At 40.7% G+C, this 17804-nt stretch overlaps 2 protein-coding genes and 1 long non-coding RNA gene across 4 annotated transcripts; all 3 read left to right on the top strand.

Annotated features, from left to right (window-relative positions):
• The first annotated feature begins 5808 nt into the window (after positions 1-5808).
• Positions 5809-12051, top strand: LOC122133759 (probable GPI-anchored adhesin-like protein PGA18). Its single transcript, XM_042710516.1, has 4 exons — positions 5809-5982; positions 9029-10045; positions 11293-11393; positions 12046-12051. The coding sequence occupies exons 1-4, from the start codon at positions 5952-5954 to the stop codon at positions 12049-12051; spliced, it is 1155 nt and encodes a 384-aa protein (XP_042566450.1). The 5' UTR covers positions 5809-5951.
• LOC116224739 (receptor-type tyrosine-protein phosphatase H-like) lies at positions 10758-16522 on the top strand. Of its 2 annotated transcripts, XM_031585520.2 has the most exons (7): positions 10758-11547; positions 12368-12631; positions 12979-13245; positions 13456-13713; positions 14035-14304; positions 14629-14726; positions 14911-16522. In XM_031585520.2, exons 2-7 carry the CDS (start codon positions 12589-12591, stop codon positions 14977-14979), a joined length of 1005 nt encoding a protein of 334 aa, XP_031441380.2. In that variant the 5' UTR covers positions 10758-11547; positions 12368-12588; the 3' UTR covers positions 14980-16522. The 2 variants fall into 2 exon arrangements, with proteins under 2 accessions (XP_031441380.2, XP_042566412.1); XM_042710478.1 differs by lacking the exon at positions 10758-11547 and having other exon boundaries at positions 12232-12631.
• Positions 16523-16735: 213 nt separating this feature from the next.
• On the top strand, positions 16736-17717 carry LOC116224700. The gene is made up of 2 exons (XR_004165702.1): positions 16736-16765; positions 17643-17717. It is a non-coding gene; the product is annotated as an uncharacterized LOC116224700 (long non-coding RNA).
• Positions 17718-17804: the final 87 nt, after the last annotated feature.

Here is a 17804-nt window from a genome sequence, read left to right as displayed (position 1 = left end):
ACACTTCCGTGATTTGTTACAATATCTTAATAAGTAGTGAAGTCAACGTGGATTCTATGGATTAAATTCATTTATTGACACATCTTTTCAGGACGGCCACAGCGCTTTAAAACGACGTGTTTATAAGTTACATTATTCAAAGATGGTAGATAAAAGGCGAGATAATCGCCAGGTATAATAAGCCTACTTTCTCATTATGTGTGTGTGTTAGGGTTTGTAATGCAATGGTGTTGGCTGCAAGTTAACTCCACTTCACGTTAAGGTTAGCTTTTGTATATGAGCATTCATTTCAACTGTTCCATCATCTGAAATATCACGGTGTCGAAAAACAAACCTTTGATCTAAACAGAATATTCAGTATGGAATGGGAATATTTCAGAGCAGGGCTATCTTTTATCGCGTTTGACAAATATGCTCCGATTGCTGTGATGTCTCCTGTGAGAATGGGATAGTATTCTCTCCTATGAATTCGCGGTCATTTGAGCGTCCTTATAAGTGTTTCAGAAATATCTTCAGACCTCTCCTAAAAAACATACGTAAATGTGTCATTAGTATGAACAGTTGAGACATTGACTATGTCTGGTTGGATTCCGACAATATATTTGAATGGCTGTCTGGCTCGGGCACTACTCTGTCGGACGCAGGCCGGGCTCGGACAGAAATATTCGGCTGATCCACACTCTATAACAGAATAGGAACAGATAGGGAATGAAACAGGAAATGTGAGATTCCGGAAATGATGTCGTTAGGAAATGATTTCGTTAGCGGACCAATCACAGCCAAGGGGGTATCCGTCGCTATCCGTTCGTATCCGAAAAAGTTACAAAAATAGAGAGGTGCACGTCGGTGTCCGTCCAGCTCTCCGAAGGGCTCGGATGGGCTCGGATGGGCATTCCACCACGGGGAAGGGTGTTGCCAAGGCGTGGCTATGTGTCCGTCCGGACACCGACGCAGATCTATAATTCGGGCTTTAGTGCAAGCACATTGGCAACACGGGCAAGAAAAAAACTCCCTGTTAGTCAGGAAGGAACCTTAAGCAGAACCACGGCACATACCAGGGGCGTCAGCAGCATTTTGAGAGTGGGGGGGATTTATTTTGGCGGGGGGTCTGGGGGTTTTCCCCCAGAAAATTTTGAAAGATGTAGATGCAATTTCCCGCATTCTGGTGCATTTACCATGTTTTTAGATAGAAAATGATCTCTCTCTTTCATCCCCCCCCCCTGCAATTACTGACTACTATTATGTTCTGGTAGACTGGGTAAACCCAGGACGATCTGCAATCTTAAATCAGATTGAGCTTGGTCTGGTGATAGTCAGGATAATGTTTTGGTGTAATACACAGAATACTGACACTGACAACTTTGGCACTTTATTCTCCATTTAATGAGAGCAAAATATTTAAAAGGAGGATTTAAAAAGTCGTTAGAAAAACTAGCATGTTAGCTAACGTTAACTCCAGATTAGCTCACGGTTGTTATGGCAATACAAAAAATCATCGCTTTCTGCCCGAAACAGATGCCTAGGTCTGAACACGGCCAAAAGCACAACATATTTCAGACCCAGATTAAGAAATCAACAAATGCTGTTCCATGGGTAAATAAAGTATGATATTGCCTAGTGCTAGTTTTAGGTAAATAGCTTGCTTATCTAGCTATAACCATAATTTTTGCAGAAGGATCTTTGTGACTTAATGCTATTACAGCCAGATAATGTCTCATAAGGATGCTTTGGCCACTAAAGGGAAAACTTGGGCAACTCTGACTTACTTTCCTCTTCCTCGAAAAAAACTCCTTATGTCCATCTCGTCTGTGGGACAGTCAATGTCTGACACCAAGTGCTAGCTGCTAGCGAGACGCTTCGATCAAGGAGTATTGGAGTTGAATCTGCGTGCGTGAAGTGTAGGAAACCAGGAAAACGTGGAGTGGATTTCTATTGCTATGGGTATTCCCCCTACTGATAAAATGGAGCGGATTTGATTGTGAAGCAATGGAAAGAAAGAACGCTGGACTAGTAGACCAGTCATGCACTAATATTTTGATGGCAAATGTGGGGGGGTCCAAACGACTTTTTTTTTAAAGTGAGGGGGACGTGTCCCCCCCAAGTTATATTGTGGCGACGCCCATGGCACATACCCATCTGCTTGAGGTCGGCCGGGTGGAGATAGGAAGGGGGGATGGGGGGAGTGTTGTGTGGCAGAAGGGGGATGGGAACAACAGGTGTTGTACATATCCTGCATTTGGTAGGTGTACATAATATATATACAGACATCCGGTGGTAAATACATGATACAAACAAGACCAGTTTAGTGGGTATATACTGTGCGCAAAGGTTTACTGTTACAGGGGTAATAGACCAGGCAAAGTAGCGTTTTTCGACAGACAAATTGTGAAGTAATTTTTTGCAACTTAGATCATTTCTCTGAGGTGTCCAGAAAAACATACTAAAAGTCCTAAGAAATCCTAGTTGAGGAAATATTTTAAATTCTCATCAATCCGAGATGTGTGCCAAAAAGGCCAGGCAACATTACACCCCAATGGGGCTATTTTTTTTCCTTCACTCCTATCAAAATTAAACTTTACACAATGAAACTACCCATGAAAAGTAAAAATGTTTGTATTACATGTTTCTTTGAAAATTATTTTAGTATGCAAATGAGCTATACACTAATCAAATATGCCCAAAATACACCCAAATAGGCTTAATTTTTCCTTTACTCCTACCACAATAAAACTTTACATATTAAAAGTATACATGAAAAGTAACTTTTTTTGTATTACAAGTTTCTTTTGAAATGAATTTGAATATGCATATGAGCTCCACACTTATTGAATACGTCCTAATTTGCATAGGCAGAAACACCATTCATATGTATAACAAATACATCGGCCCAATCTTCATCCAATCATCCTACTGACAATGGGTGATGGCAATGCTGCTTTTAGACTGGCCTCTAACCTGAAAACTGCCAGCCTGGATCCTCAACCCCTTTGCTGTTGCTCTTGGTTCTGGCACCCCCTATATCAGTTCCTGGTTTGTTTTTTGCTTAATTCTTCCCCTCTGGGTCATATTCATCTGATAAATCAGGCAACTGTGAGTTTGTGCAGCTAGTACCACGACATTCTCCGCAAATGGCAGTGCAAGGGAGTCCATGTTTTTTGCATGTGCATCTCTTTGTGCTGCAGTCTTTCTTGCAACTACAGCGGACTACATCTAGTATTTCTGGTGGTGCCGCAGGCTGATCTGAGATTTGGCATAAATCTCCCATCCAAAACATGCCACCCCCAGTCTTTTGGGTCCATACGTTCACTTCCCCCTTTTCACTCCATCATTTGGTAAATGACCCGAAGACTATGGAACTTTGCAGCTGTTGACGTTGGAGGGAGAGTTTGAGGTTCCACTGGAGATGAGTTCTGAGTGACTTTATCACAGAATCGCCTGTATCTCAGCATATCCAGTGATTCATCTTTTTCGCCCCGAAACAGTGATACTAGAGCTTTTTCACCTGCTGCAATGATGATGCCTTTTCCCACATTTTCCTGTGACTGGCTGAACACCTTAGCTTGTTCGAGAAAGCTAGTGTCATTCTTTACTTTTTTCAGGGCCATTCCCTTTCCTATGCCAAATAGACGAGACGTAGAATCACAGCCTAAAATGGCATGGATAAAGAGGAGATTGTCACACACCTTGGGACCAAGTAACTTCTTCGTCTGCTTTATGCACCATATCCGTCTTGTTTTTGTTGCTTTCTTTGGTTCTGGTGCCAGAAACAGCTCCTGTGCATTCAGATCAGTCTTTGATACACCCAGCCTTCTCAAGTTTAGCACTGAGATAAACAGGGGCGGCCCTAGCACATTTGGCGCTCTAGGCGAGCTTCACTCCTGGCGCCCCCCCCCCCCCCCCAAATAAAAAAAAAAAATTTCCCCCACGAAAACGGAATTGCAACTTTCAAACGCTATTTTGCCCTGTAAGACTGAATTTCTTTCACATAAACACAACAACGATCGCGACGATGAACAAACATTAATTCAAGAACAAATCACTGAGAAAATGTCACACCTGTGCTGGACTACGCTCCGGCCACGCCCCCTGTTCAAGTGTTTATGGACACACACACACACCTCCACGTCATCTTCCCAATCGCCTGCAAATAATGTTTTCTTAGTCTTCTAAAAGTTAATCTAAAATGATATAACAAAAGTATGTATTATCATCATTTGTTAAATGTAGCTATTAAGCATTTTGGTATATTTGGACAGCCTGGCATTTTTTTATTCCAAGATGCATAGCTCTTGATTAGTTGAATCATGTCTAATTAAACTGGCTAGCTCGCTCCACCAAAACTAAAGCTGTCCAAATTTGATTACTCAAACTTTTATGACGCATTATTCATTCATTCATTATTTTGTTCTTCAAAGTTTCTTGAACACACACACACTCTAACCAAACGCCTCACTGTGCTCGCATGTTCTGACAACACAAAGGACGTACGTACCTCTTCCGTTTTCGATTTTTGGCTCATTTTAACCTAATGTTAGATTATTTTTTTTATGTCAAAATTTTGGTTGGAAATATAGAAGGGGGCGCAAAAAAAACTCTGTCCAGCAAAAAAAAAACACAATTCTTTTTCTTTTTTTTTTTTTTTTTTTGCTGGGCGCAGTTTTTTGCGCCCCCCTCTGAGTGGCGCCCTAGGCGACCGCCTATACCGCCTGTAGGAAAAACCGCCCCTGGAGATAAACCAAGAACCGTTGTTTGTTTTCCTTATTGTTAAGGAACTGGTCCTTTTTGGATTGGGTGATCATGTCACCAGAGAAGTGTACAGTCACACCGGGAGTAGCACCTGTCCGACGCAGTTGAGTGGGGTCTTTTATTGTTGGTTCTTCTTTGTAGCCATCAAAGACTATGATAGTAGTCTTACCATATTTCTGTGTGACATATCTGACATACATTTCACACACACTGTCATAAGTGGACCCTTGTGGCCATGGTAAACGATGTAGTAATGCACCCCCATCAAGGACATGCTGGACATCACTGCTGGGTTGTCTTTGCTGGTGGGGGGTTATACCCCTGGCAGGTACTACCAAGTTTTCAGGTTAGAGGCCAGTCTAAAAGCAGCATTGCCATCACCCAATGGCAGTAGGATGATTGGATGAAGTTTGGGCCGATGTATTTGTTATATATATGAATGGTGTTTCTGCCTATGCAAATTGGGACGTATTCAATAAGTGTGGAGCTCATGTGCATATTCAAATTAATTTCAAAAGAAACTTGTAATACAAAAAAAGTTACTTTTCATGTATACTTTTACTATGTAAAGCTTTATTGTGGAGTAAAGGAAAAAATTAAGCCTATTTGGGTGTATTTTGGGCATATTCGATTAGTGTATAGCTCATTTGCATATTAAAATTAATTTTCAAAGAAACTTGTAATACAAAATGTTTTACTTTTCATGGGTAGCTTCATTGTGTAAAGTTTCATTTTGATAGGAGTAAAGGAAGAAAATAGCCCCATTGGGGTGTAATGTTGCCTGGCCTTATTGGCACACATCTCGGATTGATGAGTATTTAACATATTTCCTCAACTAGGATTTCTTAGGACTTTTAGTATGTTGTTCTGGACACCTCAGAGAAATAATCTAAGCTTCAAAAAATTATTTTACAATTTATTCTACTTTTGGCTCCAAAAGGGGTTAGTTTGCCTGGACTAAAAGGCCAGGAGCCACCTTGATGGCTCTGGCATGGTGCTATGCAAACTAACTCGTGGGAGTTGTTTGAGAGGAAGTCTCTAATGTTACACTGTCGTCTGATATATGAAATTAACAAAATCTAACAGTCTGCTCTATGCAAATGCAAGACACTCACAAAACATAATCCATGTCCAGCAGGACTTAGTGTTCAGTCAGAGTTGGTGTTTCAGTCACAGCACACGTATGTGAATGTGTAGCAGCCAAAATGAGGATTGTCTTTTTGGTGCTTCTACTGGGTGAGTAGACTTTCCCTGAGTAGTTTTATCCCGCTGTTTGGATTATCTAACAAACTCTGATGTGGTTTTTTATATTGTGCTGTTTCTCATGTTGTGATGCTACACGTCAACATTTAGTCACTGAAACTATTATTGGTATCAAGATTGCATCGTAGCATTTATTTACGAGAAGGAATTATCCAGGATTTGGCAGAGGTCATATGGAAAAGTAAGATGTATAAGACAAATAATGAATGCCATTTTAGTAGACAGTATGTGCATCCTTGGTCCTTACTAGCAAAGCAACGGCATTGCTTTGTAACACCAACACTCATGACCTGTTATTGAATTTTGTCTAGATGTATAGCTGTGGTGAGGTGCTGTCTAGATGTATAGCTGTTGCGATGTGCTGTCTAGATGTATAGCTGGGCATATATATATATATATTCTCATGTTGTGATGCTTCACGTCAACATTTAGTCACTGAAACTATTATTGGTATCAAGATTGCATCGTAGCATTTATTTACGAGAAGGAATTATCCAGGATTTGGCAGAGGTCATATGGAAAAGTAAGATGTATAAGACAAATAATGAATGCCATTTTAGTAGACAGTATGTGCATCCTTGGTCCTTACTAGCAAAGCAACGGCATTGCTTTGTAACACCAACACTCATGACCTGTTATTGAATTTTGTCTAGATGTATAGCTGTGGTGAGGTGCTGTCTAGATGTATAGCTGTTGCGATGTGCTGTCTAGATGTATAGCTGTGGTAGGGCTGGGCAACGATTACAAATTTTAATCGTGATTAATCGCATGATATCCCTGATTAATCACGATTAATCGCATTTGTATACGCAAAATCCAATAATTAATTCAAAAGTAGTGTATAGCGCACTTTTATTTTAAATGTTCTGCAATATGAACGAAAGTGCCATAACATTTGTTGTGCAAACACTTTTAACATCAGCATTTTAATACAGTAGCAGTTAAATAAAATATTCAGTTTAAATCTCAACTTAAACAATGTTATCAAAGCAAATACAAAATTAAAGCTCATTGCCACTGCCAGGGCATTAATGTTATCCTGTTTGTTATGAAAAAGAAAAAAACTGGCAAAAAAATCCTGAGCCACAATCATATCATTAAAACAGGCAATTTCTGAGGTATCAGCAGAAACATTTTACTTTCATCAGGGAGCAGCATAACCAGTCTATGTTCAGTACCAAATGTCCCTGAGTGAGAAACCAGAAAACACTTTCAGTGCAGTTTGTCAATTCCCAGAACTTGACACTGTTATTTTAAATGTACTGCCATATGAACTAAAGTGCCATAACATTTGTTGTGCAAACACTTAACGTCAGCATTTTTATATAGTAGCAGTTAAATAAAATAAATACTTTGTGTAATTCTCAACTTAAACAATGTTATCAAAACAAACACAAAACTAAAGCTTATTGCCACTGCCAAGGCATTAATGTTAGAGTGTGGTGAAGCACCAAAAAGTTCACTGCTGGCAGTTACTCTGCTGTACGTAGTCTGCCGAAGCCTCCCTCCACTGTCTGTTTCGTTGAATGATATGCAATTATCACATGTATGTATATATGTCTTTGGCGATTTTAGCCTAACTATCGAGATTCTAAGTAACATGGAGACCAAACTTTGTTTGGTACTCCACGTATCATAAACCCTTGAATATACAAACGACTCAATTAAATCGGTTGAGAAATGTAAACGCTATAGTGCTTTTTATCCAGCTCCACCGCAGCTCCACCGTTCACTTGCGTTTGTTTACAGTCCAGCCTTTACCTTCCCAAGATGGCGGCAAGTTGGCACGTTGCAGCAATCATATTCATATAACCGGAACCGGAAAAGAAAATAATGGGCGGATAAACAATCATGGAGAAGGGCATTGCTGCCATAGACATACATATATATACATATATATACATATATATACATATATACATATATATATATATATATATATATGTCTATGGCAGCAATGCCCTTCTCCATGATTGTTTATCCGCCCATTATTTTCTTGGGCGGATAAACAATCATGGAGAAGGGCATTGCTGCCATAGACATACATATATATACATATATATACATATATACATATATATATATATATATATATATGTCTATGGCAGCAATGCCCTTCTCCATGATTGTTTATCCGCCCATTATTTTCTTTTCCGGTTCCGCAGCTGTCAGCAGCAGACTTTTACAAAATAGAAGCCTGTGAGCAACAGACTTTTACAATAATAAAATAAATAATAAAACCTGCGTTAACGCGCAATAAAATAATTGTCCGCGTTAATTAATTGATGCGTTAACGCAATAATAACGCGTTAACGTGCCCAGCCCTAAGATGTGGCGATGTGCTTGTTGAGTAATTTTGTACTTTTGACATGCTAGGGTTTTATTTACCAAAATTAGCCAAAATGTATACCCAGAATTTAGACTTTATGAAATAAGCAATGCCATTTTGACTGATTAACTGAAGCATTTATTTGATCGTTGAGGTTAACATTTCGGAGAGGTTGTCATTGTAATGGAAAAAATTCCTCAAACACCACACAGTGCATGTCTATGTAAATCATTTAAGGATTTCCTGTTATATCGTCTTTCTTGTGAAACATCAATATCAAGATCCTAAAAAGTAATTTGCATCACACCATTTCCTCAAAGTAGTACAGTACAATTGTATGCCAGTGTTTTTAATTAATTCTCTTAGGAACAACATTTAAATATGTAAATAAATATATGTATATGAAATATACATATTGTAATGGCTTTGAATAAATACAAATGATAATGCATTGAAGTAGTGACTGTTTATCAACTCGTACAGTGTTTCTCACTTATACATTATGGTGTCTAATGACTGTACATCATTTCTCGATTACCAGGCTACACCAGTGAAATGATTTAATAATTGAATTAGCTCTGGTGAGCTTATTGATGAGTAATTACAGCAGGTAACACTCTAAAAGACGCAGTGTTACATGCCTATCAGGGGACAGACACATGTCTTATCTTACCTTACCTTTCCCACCAGTTCCTCTGGGCTGGACGAAGCGTGAGTATTTCTTACAGTCCAATGCTTCCAGCTGGGAACTAGCTCGCCAGCACTGCCAGGTGTGCTACAGGGAGCTGGCCACCATCACGGCCGAGGACGCACGCCACATGCTGGAGAAACTGGACAACAGCAGCAGAGCTGTCTGGGTTGGTTTGCGGAGGAGGCTCAACGAAACCGTGGCATCCAACACCACCAACAGCACCGGCCCGGAGTCCCACTGGTTCAGTGGCACCGCTCCATGGTTCCAGTCGTCAAATGACACCAACGGCACGTGGTTCAGCTTTTTTGAGGGAAAGCTTCCATGGTCCCGCTGGGCCAATGGTGATCCAGTGACCTTCCAGAACTGGTATCCTGGTCGACCCGTTTCAAAGCCCAGGCCGGAACCGATCAAATGTGATCCTAACGCGGGGGCCAGTACTTATACCACTACACCCAGCTATTCCACAGTGAATGGGTATTCCACAGTGGATGGGAATTCCACAACAGGAATGACAAATCAGAACAGCACCAATGGCACCGCAGAGCAGAGGAATGACTCATACATGTGTCCCCAGCTGAAGAAACTCCTCGAGTGTGTGGACGATCAAGGAGCAAAGGATGCTCTGAGCAGATATTTAAATCAGTCCTCAGATGCCACAACGCCCGGTTCAAATCAGACCACCTTTAATATGTCCTTAAATGTCACAACGCCCGGTTCAAATCAGACCACCTTAAATATGTCCTTAAATGTCACAACGCCCGGTTCAAATCAGACTGCCTTTAATATGTCCTTAAATGCCACAACGCCCAGTTCAAATCAGACTGCCTTTAATATGTCCTTAAATGTCACAACGCTCAGTTCAAATCAGACCACCTTAAATAATTCCTTAAATGTCACAACGCCCAGTTCAAATACCAACGTCACGACCCCCAACTATCATGACAATCCAGATTGGACGACCTTGGAGCTGTATAGTGCTTCTCCTGGTACCATCCCAACCAGCACCTCAGCTCCAAGTACTACCTTCACTAGTGCTGTCACCAGTACCTCAGCTCCAAGTACTGCCTTCACTAGTGCTGTCACCAGCACCTCAGCTCCAAGTACTACCTTCACTAGTGCTGTCACCTCAGCTCCAAGTACTACCTTCACTAGTGCTGTCACCAGTACCTCAGCTCCAAGTACTGCCTTCACTAGTGCTGTCACCAGTACCTCAGCTCCAAGTACTACCTTCACTAGTGCTGTCACCTCAGCTCCAAGTACTACCTTCACTAGTGCTGTCACCAGTACCTCAGCTCCAAGTACTACCTTCACTAGTGCTGTCACCAGTACCTCAGCTCCAAGTACTACCTTCACTAGTGCTGTCACCAGCACTTCAGCTCCAAGTACTACCTTCACTAGTGCTGTCACCTCAGCTCCAAGTACTACCTTCACTAGTGCTGTCACCTCAGCTCCAAGTACTACCTTCACTAGTGCTGCAACCAGTACCTCAGCTCCAAGTACTACCTTCACTAGTGCTGCAACCAGTACCTCAGCTCCAAGTACTACCTTCACTAGTGCTGTCACCTCAGCTCCAGGTACTACCTTCACTAGTGCTGCAACCAGCACCTCAGCTCCAAGTACTACCTTCACTAGTGCTGCAACCAGCACTTCAGCTCCAAATACTACCTTCACTAGTGCTGTCACCAGCACCTCAGCTCCAAGTACTACCTTCACTAGTGCTGTCACCTCAGCTCCAAGTACTACCTTCACTAGTGCTGTCACCAGTACCTCAGCTCCAAGTACTACCTTCACTAGTGCTGTCACCAGTACCAGTCCGACCACCTCTCCTTGTCCCAATGTCACCGACATCCGTGAAGCAGATCTTAATAGGTTTATTGAGGATGCTTGCTTGGTATTGCTGAGTTTTGGGCTGTGGTGGGAAAGGGCCTGTTCTGAGGTTTTACCTTACGTCTGTTATGATGGTAAGTGTGCTTGCCTTATGATATCCATCCTGATGAATTACTAGAAGATAGCTTAAAATTATGGGTTTGTTTGTAAAACTGGATGCTTCCTTAAATTATTTGATTATTGTAATTCCTGGTATCCTTTCATATTTTCTATTACCTTCTTACCACATAAAAATTATTATAAAAAAAATAAATACAAAAAAAGATATCCATCCTCATTTCTTCTTGCTCCTCATTATAATGTCTTCTAAACTTTTTTTTTTTCACCGCTCTATGACAGTTTCTCTCGTCTCTCTTTCTTATCTTTCTGTATGCAGATCGTTTCTATGGTGAGGTGAACGTGTCTGACATCACATACACCAGTGCTGGTGTGAAGTGGTTGGAGGCGCCTGGTGCAATCTCAGGCTATAGGGTGGAGGTGAAAAGTGAAAAGCATAACTGGACTGAGACGCTAACTTCAAACCTGACCACACAGTTCCAAAACCTGACTGCCGGTACAAAGTACACAGTCTGTGTGTTCCCAATCAAATGTGGTCGGGATCTTAATCCCCAAACCACCTACTTCTACAGCCGTAAGTGGGAGCTCTCTTTTTATTATTTTGCCACTGGTAGCTCTTCAGATAATTGTGAGTAGACTTGTCAACAGTAAAACATAATTCACCATCATTTTTGGTTGAGGTGGTTGAAAGAGATGAACCTGCATGATTGAAGCAAGCTGCCTTCATGCAACTGGGAACCCAGACAGAAAAATACGTTGCCATCAACAAACCGTATTTCTTGCCTGAATGTATTTTGTACTCAAGCATATATCCCCTTTGTGATGACTACAGACAGTGTTGGGAAAGTTCACTTTCTACACAAACTAGTTCAGTTCATAGTTCACAAATTTTAAAATAAACTAGTTCAGTTCATAGTTCATAATTCAAAATTTTGATCTAAGTTCACAGCTCCAAAAAATGAACTAGTTCAGTTATTTTTTTCAATATGTTGCGAGCTATAATTTTTCTAAATCTCTATATGCAATACCGCTCTCGGCCTCTACACAACTTCGGCGCTCTCACACTTGCCAGGCATAGACAGTAGAAGAAAGCACACGCAGTGATTGGATACAGGACTGTTAACGGTGTATTTTTTGCCTGGAAGTCTCTAGAAATCTGGCACCTAATTGAACGAAATTAAAGAGTCAACGTGCCGTTTACAGACACCAGAATGAACGCGTTCACAGTATCGTTCATCAGGCAGTAATACAGTGAACGATACTGTTCACGTTCACCAAAATTATGAACGAGTTCATGAACTTTCGTTCAATGAACGCGTTCAGGTACAACACTGACTACAGACACAGTTATATGATGTATTCTATCTTCCTCTTCCGCTCTCTCTCTCTCTAAGAGCCTGATCACATCCGGAACCTCACTCTTGTACAGATCCAAGAGACCTCTGTCACCTTGTCTTGGAGGCCACCCCCAGGTGGAATTGACATCTACCGGCTGTGCGTGTACAACAGCTCCCTTCAAATTTCATGCGTAAATATCACCTCAACCAACCACACTATCAAGGATCTGGTAGCAGGTGGGGAACACACCGTTGAGGTCAGTGCCGAGGTGGCCGACATGTCGATTCCTGGTCGGCGCTTCAACAAAACTTTCTTCACTAGTAAGTGTCCCTCTCCTTTTATCTGCTTTGCTTACTGTTCAGGAAGCGTGGCTGGGCATCTCTATTAGAAAGGGCAGAACAAATCAGCCAATCAGTGAGCATGGAGGCCAGTGATGATATGACCTTGTTGGTCTGGTCTGTTGGTATTGTTGGTCAGTATTGCTGGTCACTCCCACCACTTGGGCAACCGAATGAACCAAGTTAGGATGGTGCTGAATTTTTGAAGAGCTATTGTAGACGCCAAGGACTGTTCACCCTCTTTTTAGAACTTTGACAGGAGAAACCATTTAGAAATCCACTGTTTAACATAACAATCCAAATGTCTCCACAACTGTTTTCTCTTTTAGAACCAAGTAGAGTGAAGGAGCTGAAAGTTACAAACCATTCCACCACTGGCTTCACGGTGGTTTGGAAACGACCAGATGGTGATGCCTCTTCTTACCGCGTCCTTGTGAACAGTCTTGATGGATCTATAGTTTATAATAAAAGCATTCCCGACACTACATATGATGTTGAAGGAGTCAGATCTGGCTTTGAGTTCCTCATTAGTGTGGTGGCACAAGTACAAAGCAAATCCCTGGAGGGAAAACCTCAAACCATTCACGGTTTCACAGGTAGGCCATTTTTCATTGAATGGTAACTATCCATTGAAGAACTGAAAGAAAAATGAATTCCTCACTCGGTTTTCTCTAAGCTTTCTCTAAGACAGACTTGAAGTCATGCTGTCCATGCTTTTTACAGCCATTCAAATTCCTCAGGTGGGAGATGCATAAATGATGGTAACTCTTCTAAACATGGATGCCTCTCTTCCTCTATATTTGCAGATCCTAACCCTGTCAGTGACCTGACATTAAATGCAACAGCTAACACCATTAACGTTACTTGGAAAAATCCAGAAGGGGGTCACCAGAACTTCAGTGTGACACTTGATGATCCTGACAAAGAGGTTGAAAATAAAATGACACCAAATTCTTCCTGTGATTTCACTAAGCTGAAAGCAGGAGCAAATTACACAGTTAAGGTCTACGTGCTTGGAGTCGGCAGCTTTACAAGTATAAGCAAACAAAAGTCCATCTTTACCTGTAAGTGAAACGCCAAAAGCAGTTTAACAAGTAGTGAGTGCATATATCTTAAATTTAATTTCACTGAAATTTCACTGAGAAAGCGCTTAATATTTCAGCGACACATTTATATTTAATTTTTACTGACATTGATTCAATAATGGATTGCTCAAAGGTTTGTTTTTCTTTGCAATAATTGCAACAATAAGTAAGAAAAGGAATTTCCTTAATGTACCTTTTTATTGTATTCATTTTATAACCAATACCAAACTATTTACATTGTACAAAATGTTTAGCATATTTGATTAGGTTGTGATTGACTTATTATGTTCTCTATCGCAGTGCCAAATAAACCAAAGAATCTCAAAGTCATTTCCACAAGTAAGACCTGGATCTCCCTGAAATGGGATGTACCAGACGATTCAGAGGGTGTGACGATACTCTACAATGTGTTCTACGAGGCTAAGTTTTGGGGGGAATCAAAGAAACTGCGAGTCAAAGCCACCAATGTCAAACTGGACAACTTAAGGCCTGGAACAACATATGACTTTACTGTTAATGTATTTGCTGGAAACCGGTCCAGTGAAGGTGTTTCAGTCTCAGGCAAGACAGGTAGATACTGCTCTTTGTGCAGCAGGTGCACCTGTACTGTAAGACCCTTCTGATGGTCTCCTGTTGGAGCTGTTAACAGTGGTTATATGTACAACAATCATGTCTTTATTTCAAAGACATACGCAATTGCTTAATGTTAACATTTTATAATTTGACACTAAATATTTCAGTCATCTTTTGATGTCTTGTTCGCTGTGTTTTCCCTTTATCTGCCTTCATTTACCCAAGACTTGTTTATTTGTTTTCACTGTCTAACGTTTGTATCCCTCTCTCCTCTTGTGTTCCCTATGTGAATCGCCATATCACACGCTTTGTCGTTCACAGTACCAAACATGAGGAACATCACACTTACGATGCTGTGCTCCTCCAATCACGCTCTGGGCTGTTGGAAAGACGCTGCCCAAACCAAACTTTTAGAGACGGTGAGGCATGAGCATCAGACTAGAGGCTTGGATTGTTGCTGTTCTATGGTTTAGGCGTGCACCGTGCTGCTAAACACATTATGAACGGACATAAGAGACGATTCAGCTTTAAATAGTGTAAAATAAAACTGCAGGAGTGAAGCAACCCCAAACTTATCAATATTGTGTGTTTTTCTTTTTACAGTTGAAGACTACGTTTGGAACGAAGCTGAACGGAGTTTTCTGGAAGCTTAAATGGAAAAAACTAGGCTAAAGTGTGATGGACTACAATATAATTGAATATTCTCTCCACACACACACACACACACACACACACACACACACACACACACACACACAAACTACTGATATGAAATTGAATCAATTTAAAAAATGTATGTACATACATGTAACAACACATGCTTTTTCTTTGCTTGTCTCACTCTTTATGCATTACTAATCCTGATGGATGGAAACATATCTGTTGGCAGCACTTAGGTATTACAATCAAACTAATTACACTAAAGTAATGAACCAATACCACTTATATCTAGCTAATCTTCCTCTGTGTTGGAGAAAATGAGAAATATGTGACTGGAGGCTTTAAATTACACCCATGTTCGTCTTGTCTTTGAATGCTGACTGTCAGGTTTTTTCAATATTGCCACATAAACATATACACATATGTACAGCCAATACTTTTCATATTAGGTTTTGAGTATTGCACATTCATAAATCTGAAAAATAGTTGAGATCATGGGTTGTTTCTTTTCCCTATGATCATGTTACCAAGTGACATTACCACCCATCTCCATTTCTACGGTAGACGTGTTCTTCTTTGCAAGTTGATGGGCTGTTGTTATTTTCTGCTGTTCCAGGTTCTTGGAGGTATTGAATTTATTGCTATTTCATATTTTTCACATTTGATACACTAGGTTGGTGTACATCTCCAGACGGTGAGTTAGGCAAGGGGGAGGATATTTAAGTAGGTCATGCAAGAAAGCCCAACAACATCACTGAGTTGAAGTACTTCTATATGGAGTGATTGGCCAAAATTCCTCCAGACTGTTGTGCCCTAGGTCCCATTTGTTTGGAGAGGGGGTTGTAGTGGACACTGGTCATTCTTGTGAGTTCTGGTATCTTATACTTATCACTGGTTAGTACCTCTAGGGGGAGCTCCAAAATCAGTGCCGTCACCAGCCAAAAGCCATAACCACCATACAAACCATAACTGACACTTATCATTTCAGCTGGAAAAACTCCTGAAATTAGTCATTGGCCATACACTGCCATTGGCACTTGCTATAGAAAACCAGAGTAGCCTATTTTAAACACCTATTTTACCTATTTTAAATAGTTACCCATAAATAGTTAGAGTTATCCTTTTTTTTTTTACATTTAAACTTTTATATTTTATGTTACTGTGAGACATGAAATCTGTTTCCAGGAATTGGTAAATTCTCAATGGAATGCAAATGATATCTGTGTGAAAATAAATCAATTTAGGGTCTTCAGTCGGTGATAGGTGATATTCTCTGTTTTCTTTTTAAAAAGTGCAATGTATATTGTATCTGTGCTTTTAATCATATGTTGCATTAACATTGCATCAGCTTTCCAAAGTCTTGTCACAGCATTTAGTGTTCTAAAAAGTTTCAATATTCAACTTAGTTGCTCTATTAAAAGTGGTTTCTGAGGTCCTGCTGAAACAATCGCTGGTCGTCATAAGTTGTTGGTGGCACTGACCAGTCAGTAACCACTGACCAGTGCTTAGTGCTGTGTGAAAATAAATCAATTTAAAGTCTGAAGTTTGTGACGGGTGATATTCTTCAGAGGGGTGGTACCAATGACTGTAAAAAAAACACTCAGTGAAAAGCCACTGGAAGGAACTAAAAAATGGCAAAGATGGTCGGTTCTGGGCGGACCTGGACGATTTTCTGTTTACTATGCATACCCTGGCTGCAAAAACGAATTACTGCACAAAACAAGTCTGGTTCACTTTCATAAATTATCAACATTACAGATTAAATATGTAAGGACCAGGAGAAGTACAGGCAGAGAGGGTAAGGCTCAGGTTAAAACATCCTGAAGTGAATTGCAATTTTAGGTAACATCCCTATAGGTTCATTTTGGTTTATTTACTTACAAGCCATGTCCATTCAAAAAATAATTCTAATGCTATTGGTAGGACCGGGGTTCTGAAGACACATACAGCCCCCCTTGATTTCACAGCTCCTAAAGCCTCTTTCCTGTTGGCCCTGTTCTTGCAAAGCTGGGTCGCAAGTTTGACCAGATTAGATTTCAAATTTCGGCTCAGAAAAATGGCATGTGTTATTTGGGAAACGGTGTGAGGTGTTTTTTTTTGTTTTTTTTTGTAAAGAATATGCCCATAGACATTCAAGGCAGGAAGTCTGCATATGCAAAACCTGTGGGTCTCACACATTACAGCAGAGCTTGGTGTTCCTCTCTACACTCCATTACACGCACATGCATTGGTTCAGTATGCAATTACACAAGTGCAATCTGCATTTTTGTCAAATTCAGCAAATTGCTCCTGTTCTCAAGCTGTCTGTACTCTGTGTGCACTTAAGAAAAAAGAAAAAGAAAAAGAAAAACTCTTGTGTTCTGTGCTTTTAAATGGGAAACAAGCAAAGTGTCTCAGGCCTTAAACTTTTCCAGCCGGTCAAGGAAGGGGTGTAATTTGATTGGCTGTTGAGCTCAAGGGTTTATGGCTTTGCTTGATATTCCTCTTTACACACAAACACACCTGTCTATACACTAAATGAAAATCTTGAACAAGTATCCAACCATTGGGATTTTTTCCCTCATATTAAAAATATATCGCTAGCGGAGTGTTTGGTGGCCTGTCCTGTAATTTTCTTTCTATGCTCTGAAATGGCTAAACTGATTGAGCTGACTGTCCCTGCCTTCCTTCCGCAGTGCACCCAAAGCCAAACAGGGAGACCCAGCGGTCGCCCCAAAAAGCGGGAAGCGGCTGCTCCTCAAGGAAGAGAAGAGCGACTCTGACTGAGAAGCCATTCTCTCTCTCTCTCTCTCTCTCTCTGTTTCTGTCTCTCCCTCTCTCTGTCTCTTTCTCTCCCT

The sequence above is a fragment of the Clupea harengus genome, chromosome 18 (assembly GCF_900700415.2).
Source record: "Clupea harengus chromosome 18, Ch_v2.0.2, whole genome shotgun sequence".
Taxonomy (NCBI): Eukaryota; Metazoa; Chordata; class Actinopteri; order Clupeiformes; family Clupeidae; genus Clupea; species Clupea harengus.
Note: the sequence above shows the minus strand (reverse complement) of the source record. Positions and strands in the feature narration are given on the sequence as shown.

Coding starts and splice junctions, on each gene's coding strand:
- LOC116224739 (XM_031585520.2), top strand. CDS start 12,589: ATGTCGATTCCTGGTCGGCGCTTCAACAAAACTTTCTTCACTA. Junction 13,246..13,455: donor AACCATTCACGGTTTCACAG/GTAGGCCATTTT, acceptor CTATATTTGCAG/ATCCTAACCCTGTCAGTGAC. Junction 13,714..14,034: donor ACAAAAGTCCATCTTTACCT/GTAAGTGAAACG, acceptor TCTCTATCGCAG/TGCCAAATAAACCAAAGAAT.
- LOC122133759 (XM_042710516.1), top strand. CDS start 5,952: ATGAGGATTGTCTTTTTGGTGCTTCTACTGG. Junction 5,983..9,028: donor CTTTTTGGTGCTTCTACTGG/GTGAGTAGACTT, acceptor CTTTCCCACCAG/TTCCTCTGGGCTGGACGAAG. Junction 10,046..11,292: donor AACCAGCACCTCAGCTCCAA/GTACTACCTTCA, acceptor TTCTGTATGCAG/ATCGTTTCTATGGTGAGGTG.